A 14,882-nucleotide genomic window follows, 5' to 3' on the forward strand; every position below is an offset into this window, starting at 1 on the left:
ACATGTACTGGACCCAAAGTTCCATAATAAAATCACCATCTTTATGAATAGTTCATATATAAAAGATAAATAACGCCACATAGAACACAGGAGGATGAGCCCGCATACAGAATATACACCTATATAACAAGAGGTAAAAATCACCATTTGTAATAAAGATATATTATACTTTACACATACTAAACTGCAGTTATTGTCCTGTAGGGGATATAAACAGTTAACAAATCGTACCTTTAATTCAGTTTTCTATGTATCTTATGTTCAAAAAACAAAGTTTGATGATATATGGGAATAGAGTTTGCAAGTGCCCAGGGTCGCTTGCCATTACTGTAAGTGCCCATGCCTTCCAGAAACTGTCATTGATAGCTACTCCCATGTCTCACTTTAAGACAGCCCAGTGTCCCTACGTCACCGTCTCTGCTCCCGGACATCCCATGCCAGCTCACTACACTGCTGCACCCAGGCAGGCACAGTCAGCTGCCCACAGTGGGTACAGTACGGTGCATGACTGGGTCTGGCGTTAAAGTGAGCTGGCCCCGGATCTTGCAGTGAGACATAGGAGGAGCTGTCAATGACAGACTCCAGAGGGCATGGGCACTTGCAGCAATGCGAAACGCCCCTGGGCACTTGCAAACTCATCAGCATATATGATCAAACTTCGTTTTTTGAACATCAGATACACATAAAATGGAACAAAAGGTACGATTTGTTAACCGTTTATATCACCTACTGGACAGTGACGGCAATCTAATATGCGTAAAGTAGTTGACTCCCTTTAAAAAGTAGTTTCCTGTGTTCTGTAATTTGGAGGGGGGACATAAACATGGGAAAATAAGTCTGAGATTTTCTCCAAGTCTACTTTCAAATCTGTGTTTTGGCTAGATCCATCATGGATCAGCAAAAACGCTTCCATTCGGATAATGCAACCGGCTGCGTCCGTTATAAACAGATCCGGTTGTATTCTCTCTAAAATAGCCATGGCAGCCATTGTAAGTCTATGGTCGCCGGATCCATTTTCTTGTGTGTCCGCAAAAGCAGTTCCGGCACCATTGACTTACATTGTGTTTCATGCCGGATCAGTCTTGTTCTGCGTCTCATGACACATTTGAAAACGTTGCTTGCATCGTTTTTCTGTCCGGAACGCAATCAAACAAAACGGAATGCATTCTGGTGCACTCCGTTCTGTTCAGTTTTGTCCCCATTGACAATGAATGGGGACGGAACAGAAGCGTTTTCCTCCAGTATTACGGATCTCAATACCGGAACGGAAAAGCGCAGATGTGAAAGTAGCCTTACCTGACAAAATCTTTCTACTGAAATCTATTGCGTTCTCATAGTGTTCTTCCTTCAATCATGACATCTTGGTACTGTAGTCATAATTCACCCAGTTATATGTATAGAAATATGCCTTCTCTACCGGATAAAGAAATATTCCTTGAGTCCACAAAAGACATTTCTTTATACAGATTACAAGGTGGATCGTAACGTCTTGAAACATTATGCTCTGGGGGAAGTAGACACAGAGAACCTCCATGGTGTTTGTATGTGACTGATCCACAAGTAAGCAAGATTTTATAAGGTTAGAGATGACACCTAAGGCCCCTTTCACACGGGCGAGTTTTCCGCGCGGGTGCAATGCGTGAGGTGAACGCATTGCACCCGCACTGAATCCGGACCCATTCATTTCTATGGGGCTGTGCACATGAACGGTGATTTTCACGCATCACTTATGCGTTGCGTGAAAATCGCAGCATGTTCTATATTGTGCGTTTATCACGCAACGCAGGCCCCATAGAACTGAATGGGGCTGCGTGAAAATCGCAAGCAAGTGCGGATGCGGTGCGATTTTCACGCACGGTTGCTAGGAGATCATTATCTCCATCCCGATCATTATTATTTTCCCTTATAACATGGTTATAAGGGAAAATAATAGCATTCTTAATACAAAATGCATAGTACAATAGCGCTGGAGGGGTTAAAAAAATAAATAAAAAAATGTAACTCCCCTTAATCCACTTGCTCGCATCTCTTCTGTCTTCTTTTTAGCCGTGTGCAGGAAAAGGACCTGTGGTGACGTCACTCCGGTCATCACATGGTCCATCACATGATCTTTTACCATGGTGATGGATCATGTGATGACCGGAGTGACATCACCACAGGTCCTTTTCCTGCACACAGCAAAGAAGAAGACAGAAGAGAACCCGGGCTGCGCTATCAAGTGGATTAAGGTGAGTTACATTTTTTTAATTTTTTTTTAACCCCTCCAGCGCTATTGTACTAAGCATTCTGTATTATGAATGCTATTATTTTCCCTTATAACCATGTTATAAGGGAAAATAATACAATCTACCCAGCACCTAACCCAAACCCGAACTTCTGTGAAGAAGTTCGGGTTTGGGTACCAAACATGCAGATTTTTCTCACGCGAGTGCAAAACGCATTACAAGGTTTTGCACTCGTGCGGAAAAATCGCGCATGTTCCCGCAACGCACCCGCAACGCCCGTGTGAAAGAGGCCTAACTTTATTTTTGATGGACGTTAGACTTTTAAATGAATGTTAAATCAGGAAAATGTCTAGTAACAGCCCAGTAATCATTTTTACTACATTATACTAAATCTACCTGAGAAAATTGCCCTGTTGGATTTCAGGGCTGGTACATAATTTACTGACCTTTGGCATTTCAATTAGCTCAACGTTTAAAACATAGTGCTAGATTTTTACAGTTTGACAGGAGTCTGCGATAATTTGTGTCAAATTTATCAAATGTTGAACCATGATTGAAAAATTTGGTACATCTTTAAAGGGGTTATTCGGTAAATCAATAGGTCTGACGCCCAAGACCCATTACCTTCCATCTTAAGCAGTTACTCTACTTTCTATGCCATGCCTTTACTACAGTAAGACTGGGACAATTTTGTTTTATAAAAAAAAAAAAAAAGTCACAGTTGATAAATCTGGTGTAAATCAGCTTGAGAGGCTAACCATGATAAACTAACAAAACAGTGAACTTTAAAATAACAAAAACTTTAAAACGGAGATGAGCTGATATTTCAGGTTTAATGTATCCATTTTTTACTTTTCTTCCTAAAAATAAAGTGTACAGTCACTCTATAAAAGTGTGACCTTAAAGGGTTTCTGTCACCAGAATTAACCCTATTAAACCGGCTGAAATTAGCGATGTGCTAATGTCAGCAGACCCTAACTGTACTATTTTTATGCTTATGGATGCACAATTTTAACTTTGATGATATGCAAATTAGCCTCTTGCTCCTGCTCCTAGGGGCTCCGTTCTCCCACCTCAAGTCACCCCCTGCCGTCCTTGATTGACAGGGCCAGCATTCGTCTTCTCCTGCCGGCCCTGTGTGCTGGATAAATCTCTCGCCTGGGCAGTCCCAGCACACAGGGCTGGCAGAAGGACGGCAGGGCATGACTTGAGGTGGGAGAACCGAGCCTCTAGGAGCAGAAGCAACGCCCCCCCCCGGCTCTTAGAGGCTAATTTGCATATCAAAGTTAAAATTGATGTCAGCCAGTTTAATAGGGTTAATTCTGGTGACAGAAACCCTTTAAAGGCAATGGATACCTTTTTACTAAATGTAGTCTTCATTAAAATTTACTACCATATTGCTGCTGCAAAGTGTGTGTAAATCCTTCATCTAGCTGACAAAGATTCGATGGAGCACTGCTGCTGGCTCCATCAGCTCTCGCTGCTCCTCCTCCCTTCTCTGGGTTAGGCCTCTTGCACACAAACGTGTGTGCCCGTGGCCGTGCTGCGGCCCGCAAATTGCGGGCCGCAATGCACGAACACCCACCGTGGGACAGCCGCAGCGGATCACGGACCCATTAACTCCGTAGTGCTTCCGTAGGGTTCCGTCCCGCATCTCAGGATTTGCGGAGGCATTGAAGAAAACAGGTCCGCATCCGTGATGCGGAATGCACAGCAAATGCGGTCCGCAATACGGCCACGGGGCCCACATGTTTGTGTGCAATAAGCCTTAGAGATAGCAGCAGAGAAGGTTGTGCAAGGTAGATCAGAGTGGGCAAAAGCATCCAGATTATTGAGGGGGACAGGTCACTCAGACTGTAAACAAGGAGGAAAGCACACATGAGGAAGTTTGCAGAGTCTTGAAGGGAGAAGGGGAATTGCACACTCCTCATCATCAGTGAGAAAAGATCCCTGGACTGTAGAAAGGGGAACCATTCAGAAATGACGCTGTGCTGATACATGACAGTTAGTGAAGACAGCAGCATCCTGGAATCACAGATCCAGCATGTATTATTAGGAGGGACATGAAACTAGGAGCAAGGGGTCTGAAAATGAATAATTGAATGAAGACTACAGTCTGAAACTTTTTTGCAAGGTAATCACAAGGTAAAAATCTTTTTTTTCTATGCCAAAAGGTGTCCGTAGCCTTTAACAAAGGGGTGCACAACCTTTTCTGGTTGGGGGCCACATTGACAGCCTGAACCAATTCCAAGGGCCGAAAATAAAACTTAAAGGGGTATTACCAACTGAAATACTATATTTATCGCATATTGAACACTATATATATAGTATATATATAGTATATATCATAAATGTCTAGATACACTTCTAGTACTCCCATCTAATAGGAAAATACATAAAAGATACATGTGAGCAGCCACAAGACATAGACATACATGTCTGTTACAAGATGGTTGGAGGCCGCACAGAATGATATCAAGGGCCCTCGGGCCGCAGGTTCTGCACCCCTGCTTTAACATATACTTTTTTGCATTCAACACCTTCAGCATCCAAATGTTAAATTGTCAAATATATGCCAACAGTCCATTTGGATACTAAATCTATCCTTCAGCCAATGAACTATGCCAGTGTGGAACATTTCATCCACATATGCCCTATATCTCATTGGATGTAGTAGCAATCCAAGTATGGTGCCCTTATGGGTGGCACGTTATACTCCATCCATTTTTAAATAATGAGTGCCAATTTTCAGAGACTTGCTATACAAGTAGCAAGTCTTGAGGTGCAATTAGAACATACTGTAACAACAAGTTTAAACTCTTAATTGAAATGCCAAAGGTGCCAATCCATCATATAGATGCTCATTTAGTACATGTTTAAATTATGATAAGCCCCTGCCCATTCAAGCCAAATATACCAGATTACAAACAGAGCCCGTATTTTGTGACTGCAGCAAAATCTATGAATGTCCCCTTGTTTCTATGTTTTTGACCTGCTGCGGGATATAAAGTGTTGATGTGTATGTACGCTGCAGTTTGCAAATAGCTTATAGACAGGGGAGAAAAAAAAAAACATCGTTCAACTTTCACCAACCTTTTAAAATGAAAGAACCGAGTCTTCAATGCACCAATGCCTTCAAACAGCAGCACAGAGCAGTTTTTTGTGTGCAAATCTAGCAAAATACTGTGGTCAGAATTTAATATTCTGATAGTGTGCCAAAACGGCATGAATTCATTCAAATGTGCATTGTGCACAATGGGCTCCCACGTAGGAAAAGAAATCACGGAGAAGACATGCAACCCACATCATAAAAAGCATTTTGTGCCCAGTGCCCGCTAACTGTGTGTATCTCATAGCCCAACATGCAAAATAATTAAAGGTCTATGTGAAGAGGGATTCGGTTAGCCGGATCAGCGGCACATGTTAGGCAGCTGGAATTCGGAATAGTGTGAACAAGCAGAACACAGACGTGAATCAATCACGGTGCGCATTCATATTTCACATGTACTATTAATGTAAAAATATCAAATCACACTACAGAATTCATTCCATGTCTTGACAAAAGTTGATTTAATTTTTTTTTTTTTTTTACATTGACGTCTTGTAAAAGCTACTGGGCCCCCAATGCAAATAACTGTGACAGGGCCTCCAATCTACCAGGTGCCATTTTTAAAACTGAGATCTTCTTATGAGGCAGAGGTTTCTTGGGAGTCCCTGTTACTTTTGTTCCCCCACAGCTAATGCCCTGATCCCAATGGCACTATAATATAGGACCGAGGGTAGAATTTGGCCAGGGGTCCAGTTTGAAAGGGGGCAACAATATTAAAAATAATATTTTTTTTCAGGTTGATCAGATTCTTTAAAATTTGGTTCTATAGAAAGGGTATCATATAGTCCATGAACCGCTGTGGGGACACAGACTTGTGCCATGGTATAGGTTAGTGCTAAATACATAACTAAAAGTAATAAAACCTGTGTAGTAATCAACATTTCAAGGAAACATGTTCCCCTTCATTAACGTTAATTAACCGTCTTCAATGTAAAGTCATGAACTTGAACCATGACCAATAGAAACCTAGCAATTAATTCATCTTAGCAGGTGTTTCAATCCTCCATTATTAACTATATGCTAGTACAAATAAGTAGATAGTATATACAATAGAAAAGAGCATGTCAAAATTATTTGCACTATTTCAGATTCCTTTCAAGTGGAATTTCACAGTATGGATTTTGTCCTACACATTTAGGCCAGACCCTGGATGGAGACCATGAAGGAGATATTCCTTCACAGGTTTGTAAAGACTGGCATGCATCACCAGACACCGTTTGGCATCTTCTGCATTACTCTCGTCTCTCCAGGATTAAAAATTAATAAATAAAATAAAATGTAAACATGTGAAATATGATGCCACAAAGAAAAGGACCTAGCACAGGCCAAGATCAACATTATTAGCCACCAAGGTTAGACTAATCACTAAAATGGACCAGAATTATCTCCTGGAGCTTCCACCTTAGCAATTAGTTGGCATATTAGTCTCCCGCTATGATTTTAGGTAGGTTACTGAGAAATCTGATGGAAGAAGCATTCAATCAGCCATGGCCAACATTTGAGTTCTACCAAAACTCCATCACCTTAGGATCCTCAGATAAGAGTGGATTAGTGATTTCAGGCAAAGACGCATCAAAACTAGAGGTTCTTGTGTTAAGGGAATGGGGATCAGCAGAGGCGGTGTCGCATGATGTGGAAGGAGACTCCATGTGATTTGTCTCTTCTGAAGGAGAAAGGTTTATGATCTACGAGAAGAAAATAAAGACATTTTGAGTTGTATGTAGGCAAGCCACGAGCGTCTTTGATTTGCACAGGGTCTATGTGTACCCTATTACGGCTCCATGGAACTTAACTGCTATATAGAGCTGTTACACGGCAATGGGCCCAAGACCTTAGCTTTATTTTAACCTGCCTCAAATTATTAGGACACCATTTTATAACCCTTTTGAGAGATTACAGAAAAATCTAACCGTACTAAGTAAACTAAACTTGTATCTTCATTGGAGTAAACTAATAAGCAACTGGGCCCCAGTTAATGAAGGTCACAGGCACGTTGCAGCCAATCAATGGCCTCAGCAGTGCACCGAAGAGGTCAGAGATTGGCTGCAGTGATCACACGTTGACGTGACCACCACTGCAGCCACGGAATCAGAGCCCTGCTGGGACCGGAACAGGATCTGTATGTAGAGTGAGTAAACATCTATTCTCTATTGCAGGCAGATCGCATGTGTTGTCCGGTTTCCTCCTGAAACCAGACAACCCCTATAAGAATATTCTTTTTCAAGTGCATCATACCTGCACAGGACAACCAGTGTGGTAATGAGATTTTATCAATTTTTATGCTATTAAAGTACATGAGTTTACAAAATAGCACAAAGTTAATGTTTATAATTACGTAAATTTACCGCCCTCGTATTAAAAGAGCCTGTAAAACAAACAAAATCTGCTAGAACTGTGTCATAGTGAAAACTGAAATCTGAATTTTATACCTAGTGACCCTCTAAGGAGGGGGAGCATAGCACAGATATGAAAGGAATTCAGTCCGGACTGCCCAGCAGTAGCAGCTGAGCGCCTTCTTCAGTAACCCAGTCCCTGGACTTACCAAGTCAGAGGATTCCAGGATTTGACTTGTGGTGAGGTCTTCTTCTGAGGATTCATCTGAATCGTCCTGGTTCAGTTTGCTCAGGCTGTGTGTGCTTCCGGAGAGTTGGCTTTCCTCCAAGAGCTGCATATCGCACTTATCCAGGCTGTCGAGAGAACGTCTGCGAACTCCCCAGTTGAAATTATCCATGCTTTCTCCCTGAAATCACACAGGTCAGAGGCTGATGAAAAAGCCGCACGTCCATGTACGTTCACACAAGCCTACACTAAATAAAATACCTTCAGCAATAAAGTCTCTTTCTACAGCAGGACGTCAGTGTCACAGCCGTCTGGAAGGGGGTTTTATCTGCACGTTCCATTCCTTGCTTTAAAGGACATCCATGCAGACCCACCCAACGGCTAAGTGTTTAATGAGATGTCATGCAAATAGTATGTTTCCTTGGCTACTCTTCAAAGCCCATGCCCTTTCTGAAGATCAGCAAATACATAGGCAGGGTATTCCAACAGCTTGTCTTGGGCCAATATTACATATTTGCCATGAGTCAAATTCATAGGAGCTGGGTACAGAATCAGGGCGAGTAGCAGAAGAAGGGTGGGACACCGCTTACTACAGGGATACAGTTTCCTGTGCCTCGCTCCCTCAACAATACACTAATTACTTTCTTTGCTTGGAAGGAAACCTCTACTAAGCTGTACAAATGCAGGAAATAAAACAAAGCCAATTGAAAAAAGACTAGCAAACAAGAATTTCCAAGGTCCTTCATATATCTGGCTGGCATATTGGCCGAACCTCAATCCAAGAAGCCAATGTTATTGGTTAGGGGCCTGCTGCCATACCAGCCAACCCAATCCTCCAAAGAGGCAGTCTTTGGTGCCCCCACCCTCTTGTCTACTTACCAGCAGGGGCAGACTGGCAAATTAAAGTGGCCCTGGAAAAAAACCTAAAAGTGGCCCAACCAAGGTGGGGCAACCCAAGTAGGCAGGGCCAGCAAAAGTAGGCAGGGTCAGCCATACCATCTGCATTGAGGGCCACAGGCCTCTTCCAGCATGATGCCTGCATCCCTGTGTCATCTGTACACTGCCTCAGAAGCTTCAAGGCTACTGGCCTGTTTCTTACAAGGGTGAACAGCAGGGCAGGGAGCCATATGTTCCTGTGCCCGCCACAGTATTCAACTGTATCACCGTCCTGATAATGATGATACAGCTGAATTGAGGAGGGCACCTGTGGTACACGGCCGGGGAGTACCTGATGTTCCCATCGTTAATTAACTCTGGGAGTGTCAGATTGTTACATACCTGAGGAGGGCTCGGTCGGACCCTTGGCCATCGGCCCACCAGGAAATTTGCCTGTAGGGTCTATGGCCAGTTAACCCCTGCTTATCAGGCTCACAGTAATACTGGCTCTACCCATTAAATGTTGGTTGAATCCACATATTTTCAAGGCATCAACTGACCATCTAATGTGTACCTGGGCCCCCCAACAGAAGAGGTCAAGGGCAAGAACAGTTGGGCTGTAGAATGTCAAGGTTTTCTTACATAAAAAGTTGTCCGAGATAATTAAAAATTTCACACAAGCCCCCGAATGGTGTAAAATAAAAAGTGATATAATGACTTCTTTCTCCGGTACCATTCTCTGCACTGCCGGTCCTGTCCTCCTGCCACTGCTTGTTCACACACTGCAGTGTTGTCGTCCAGGTATATGGCATGTGACCGCTGCATCCACACACTGTCCTTAGCGGTACACCGGTCCTCATTTTGTCTGAGTTTATTTTAATTACCTTGGACAACCCATTTAATTTCCGCCCAAATTTTATAATGTGCCCTGCATTAGTCTCATCTGCAAGTAAAGACACATTTACATGGGCTAATGATCGGGGGAAAGATCACACTTTTGAGCACTTGTTCCCCATCATTGCCCAGTGTAAACATAGCCTTTAGAGGGAATCTGTCACAAGCGACCTCCCTATCCAGCTGTTGGCATGGACACATATCCGTGGTTCACCTGATTAATACTTCTTTTGTTGATCTGAGGCTCCGTTCCCGAGTTATGATATTTTTTCTTAATATGCAAATTAAGCTTTTGGTGCACTGAAAGTGTGACCATTGCTCTTGTTGCACCCAGGCTCCACTCTGTGGTCACCCCCTCCCTGGCTGCTTTACCACTGACTGGCCACAGAAAAGAGTGAAGCTCAGGTGCAGCAAGAGCAATAGTGAAGCCCTCATTGCACCAAAGGCCTCATTTACGTATTAAGAAAAAGTATCGTCACTCGGAAATGGAGTCTCGGATCAAGAAAAGAAAAACAGTGCATTAATCAGATGAACCACAGCTATGTGTCTATGCAAACATTTGGATAGGGAGGTTCGCTTTAAGCATACATAGAAACCACCGGGGGTCAGCATCACATCGAATCATGTCAACAGGAATGTGCTGCCGACGGCAGTGGAACTACATGTACCCAATCATACTAGCGATCTCTCGATCAAATATAGTACCGATGATTGCTTTATGTAAATGGAACTCAATGAGTGCCAATCGACTATCTAATCTATCAGGGCTCTTTAGGAGCACGTGCCAGTGTAAACGGGCAACAAGTAATGGTTTTACCCAGAATTTTTATTTTTTACTGTTCCCACACCTTTCATCTATATTAGGCCTCATGCACACGACCGTACCAGTAATTCGGCCTGCGAACCATGGATCCCATTAATAGAAACGACTATTCTCGTCCACAGTACAGACAAAAATAGGACACATTCTGTAACTTGCGGCACGCCCAAACGTGTCTGCCAAAAAATACAAATACGTGCATGGCCCCATAGAAATGGATGGGTCACAAAAAATGCAGAGAGCACACAGATGAAAAATACGGTTGTGTGCGTGAGGTCTACAGGACGGGATTCTTCTAAAGGCTGGTCCATGTTCTCCAGCACTCTGTCCATAGCGGTCAGGAACGTGCGGGTCCTCCCTGCATCTATATCAACACAGAATCGCCCCGAATCTGAATGAGCCAAAACCACAGCAAATACTTTCATGCGGCTGATATCGTATTTTAGGTGCACGGGTCATGCAGCCCCCTAAACCACAGCTAGCGGGACCAGGGCTAAGGCTTCCATGTGCTCTGTGAAGGAAACTCACATACGGTGGCTGAATGTTAACACTTTCATGGTTAGAAGGACATCATCTTACCTGGAGCTCCTGGTTAGCAGACACAACAAATAAGAACAAAACAAAAAATGAGAAGAAAAACCATTTTCAGTCTCCATGGAATAGGTTCACCACAGTAATACACAGTTACATAAAATGGCATTTAGCTAGATGAAGACACAACGTTGAGACAGGGCGTAGATGAAAAGACTGTACAATTTAATATACGGCAGCAGCAGAGCTGAGTTTGTGAAAGGACACGGCTCGGTAAGATCCCATAAGACTGCTAGTATGACTGACTTATTCTAGAGGTCTTAAAGGGGCTGTCCTATGAAAAATATTCTTTAAAACCAGCGCCTGTATCTGAATACTATTGTAATTGCATGCAATTCAAAATTTTGGATAGTCACTAAGTGATTCGATAAAATCTATCTGTATAGCGCCACCTGCTGTTTGTTCTTTTCCTTATTTCTTATCCATCTCACTGAGGTGGTCGCACATGCTTCGTTTTAATCTTCATCTGCCACCAGCCATGTTTTCTGTTAGAAGCTGTGGCAGATAAAGAGGAAAAAAGAGCTACAGCAGAAAGGACACACCCCTGAGAAAGGACACGTCCCCTGAGCTGCCGGCTTAAAATAAATTTAGTCAAGCAATTGGAGCAATGAATGAGGAGATCTCTGGACCCATGTGAGGTACAGGGCTGGTTCTAGCTTTGTTATAAAGAGACTGTCATGTACTAGATGTCTGATTGAATTTTTTACATCATTCGTGGCCCCCTTAAGACTTATCTCCTATCTACAGGATTAGATAAAGTGTCTGACTGGCGGGAGTCCGACTGCTGGTGTTCCCGCTGATCACAAGAACAGGGGCTCCAGGCAGTTAAGCTACACATTCAGCTCTGCTACTTCTGTATACAACGATGCAAACGTAATCATATAAAAATGACAACAGCATAAAACTAAACCAAATGAATTACTGTACTTGGTGTAGGTATATTGTTGTGTAGTGTCAGTGATTCCTGACCATGATAATTGAGGGCGCCCTTGAACAATTTCCTAAACTCCTGGGATACCCCTTATCCTATTCTGACCCTTAAAGGGCATCTGTCAGCACCCAGGCTCCACTCTGTGCAGGTTTGTACCTATGACACTGGCTGACCTGTTACATATGCACTTGGCAGCTGAAGACATCTGTGTTGGTCCCATGTTCATATGTGCCCGCATTGCTGAGAAAAATGATGTTTTAATATATGCAAATGATCCTCTAGGAGCAACGGGGGTGTTGCCGTTACACCTAGAGGCTCTGCTCTCTCTGCAACTGCCGTGTCCTCTGCATTTGGATTGACAAAACCAGAGGTTATGATGTTTTTACCGGCTGGTCCTGTCTGTCAAAGTACAGAGGGGGCGGCAGTTGCAGAGAGAGCAGAGCCTCTAGGTGTAATGACAACACCCCCATTGCTCCTAGAGGCTCATTTGCATACAATAAAACATAATTTTTCTCAGCAATGCGGACACATATGAACATGGGACCAACACAGATGCCTTCAGCTGCCAAGCGCACATGTAACAGGTCAGCCAGTGTCATAGGTACAAAACTGCTGACAGATGCTCTTGACGTCCTTTCCATTCCCATATTCCTGCTCCGTTACAGGACCAGACAGATGAAAATAATGGAAATGTGAGTTTTACCACATGTCGGCGTTCAACAAACTCCATTTACTATAATGGTGTTCATTAGGTTTCGACAGGCAAACAAAAGACAGCAGACTGTGCTATTTAGTCTCATTTTTTGCTGGGATCCTAACGGAGCTGGAGATGCAGGTGTGAATGTGGCCTATGCCACTGAAATCGGTTTTCTACCCATACTGTACAAGCGGTTGCTGCAGCTGCCTGGCTTAGAAAAATTTACTTCAGAATACTGAATGAGGAAATTAAAGGGGTTTTCTCATCTCAGACAATGGGGGCATATCGCTAGGATATACCCCCAATGTCTTATAGGTGCGGGCCCCACCGCTGGGACCCGCATCTATATCGAGATCCGAGCCCCGAAAGTGAAGGAGAGCGCACTGCGCAAGCGCAGCCGCCCTCCATTCATTTCTAGGGGGCCACCGAAAATAGCCGAGCGCTGGCTCGGCTATTGCCGTCTGCCCCATAGAAATGAATGGGAGCATGCGCGGTACGCTCCCATTCACTTCTATGGGAGAGGCGGGGATTAGCGCTTGGTGGTGGACGGACCCCGGGAAATCTGGGGTCCTCCAGCCACAGCACTCCCCGCTCGATTCTCGATATAGGTGCGGGTCCCAGCGGTGGGACCCGCACCTATCGGACAATGGGGACATATCCTAGCGATATGCCCACATTGTCTAAGATGGGAATACCCCTTTAAGAGGTAAAGATGATCGGTGATCTCTCCTGACCCTCTGGAGCCTCCAATCTAGAGTCTCTTTTCTTATAACTCTGTGTTGTTCCATCCCTCTGTTATTCCTATTAGAAATGTATGACTAAAATGACAACTGGATGTTTTCCTTGTCAAATTAATGTGTCCCTAAACAGATTGAAAGCACTGATGTCAGAGTGTGCAGGGACAAACCCCCAATTGGTAACACCCACCTGTCAAATGTTTTTCATACATTTCTAGGAGGAATAGTAGAGGAACAGTAAAACACAGAGTGCTAAGCATAAATGATTATGGATTATTATATTATAGGGAATATAATAGTTTACTAAAAGAGACATGGCAGGGCCTCTTTAAAGATCATCATTGCTTATCCAAATAGCAGCCATAAAGAACGTTTTTGTGGGAAAAATATATCTCCTTATGGAGAGCATCTAAACGGCATGAGGAGTCTTATAGCCAAGGCAACACTCCTCTGGAATTCTGAGAAATGCCCTCCTTTCAATCACAACTGTGTAATGCTACACTTGCACTGTGGTGGCGCTAGAGGGCAAATGAGCACCTCCTGCCAGGTTCCCTAACAGAATGTTAACAGGGGACCTTTATAACACAAAGGGATTATCCAAAATGGACTATCACTTTAAAGGTTTTGTGCCATTTAGACACTTACCCTCTATAAGTGCCTGACTGGCAGGGGTCTGAAGCCCCATCAATCACGAAAAACGGGGACCATGCTCCCTGTTTCAATGTAGTACCAGACATGTATTGGTGTCTGCCGCTCCATTAAAGTCTACGAGACTGCTGGAGATAGCCAAGTACAAGGGCTCGGCCATCTCCAGCAGTCCCATAGAGTTGCATGCATGACTGCCATAACATTCTGCATGGGCTCCCATTCTCATGGTCGTCAGTGGCCCCAGCGGTCAGACACAGACACCTTATCCTGTGGATAGGTGATAAGCTGGGACAACATCTTTAAAGGGGTTGGCTCATCTCACACATTGACACCATATGGCTATGATATGCAATCAATATCCGATAGGAGAAGGTCCCACCTCTGGAACCCATTCCTATCTCTAGAACAGGGTCCTCAAAGTGAAGGAGAGCATACCGCGCATGCGCGCTGTGCTATCCATTCGTTGTTATAAGAGTTCCAAAAATAGCAGATCTTGGCTAGTTTTTGAGGGTGAATGGAGAGTGCAAGCGCCCACCGCGCCAGTCACCACCATGGTACTGCCAGAAATAGCCGAGCCGGTGCTCCAGAATTTTCGAAACTTCCACAGGGAGGGAGGCTGCACATGCGCGGCTACTCGCCTCACTAGGAGGACCTTATTCTGGACATAGCAGCAGGTCCCAGAGGTGGAACCAGCACCTATTTGACATGGATAGTATATCCTAGAGATATGCCATCAATATCTGAGATGAGACAACCCCTTTAAGGATTGTCCAGACCCCATAATGTGGTGCATAC

The 14,882-nt window shown here is 43.9% G+C and overlaps 1 protein-coding gene across 8 annotated transcripts in view; it reads right to left on the reverse strand.

Moving 5' to 3' along the window:
• The window catches only part of FRY (FRY microtubule binding protein), a 294,523-nt gene that overhangs the window by 25,396 nt on the left and 254,245 nt on the right, over positions 1 to 14,882 (reverse strand). For 4 of the 8 annotated variants that reach the window (XM_040426148.1, XM_040426146.1, XM_040426150.1 and 1 more), the window contains exons 52-54: positions 11,063 to 11,071; positions 7,877 to 8,074; positions 6,858 to 7,019 (exon numbers count right to left, since the gene is read on the reverse strand). In XM_040426148.1, the coding sequence (XP_040282082.1) occupies positions 6,858 to 7,019; positions 7,877 to 8,074; positions 11,063 to 11,071 (369 nt within the window). The remainder of the gene's footprint in view (positions 1 to 6,857; positions 7,020 to 7,876; positions 8,075 to 11,062; positions 11,072 to 14,882) is intronic. The other 4 variants (XM_040426147.1, XM_040426149.1, XM_040426152.1 and 1 more) reach the window with 2 other exon arrangements.

Source organism: Bufo bufo, chromosome 3, assembly GCF_905171765.1.
Source record: "Bufo bufo chromosome 3, aBufBuf1.1, whole genome shotgun sequence".
Lineage (NCBI taxonomy): Eukaryota > Metazoa > Chordata > Amphibia > Anura > Bufonidae > Bufo > Bufo bufo.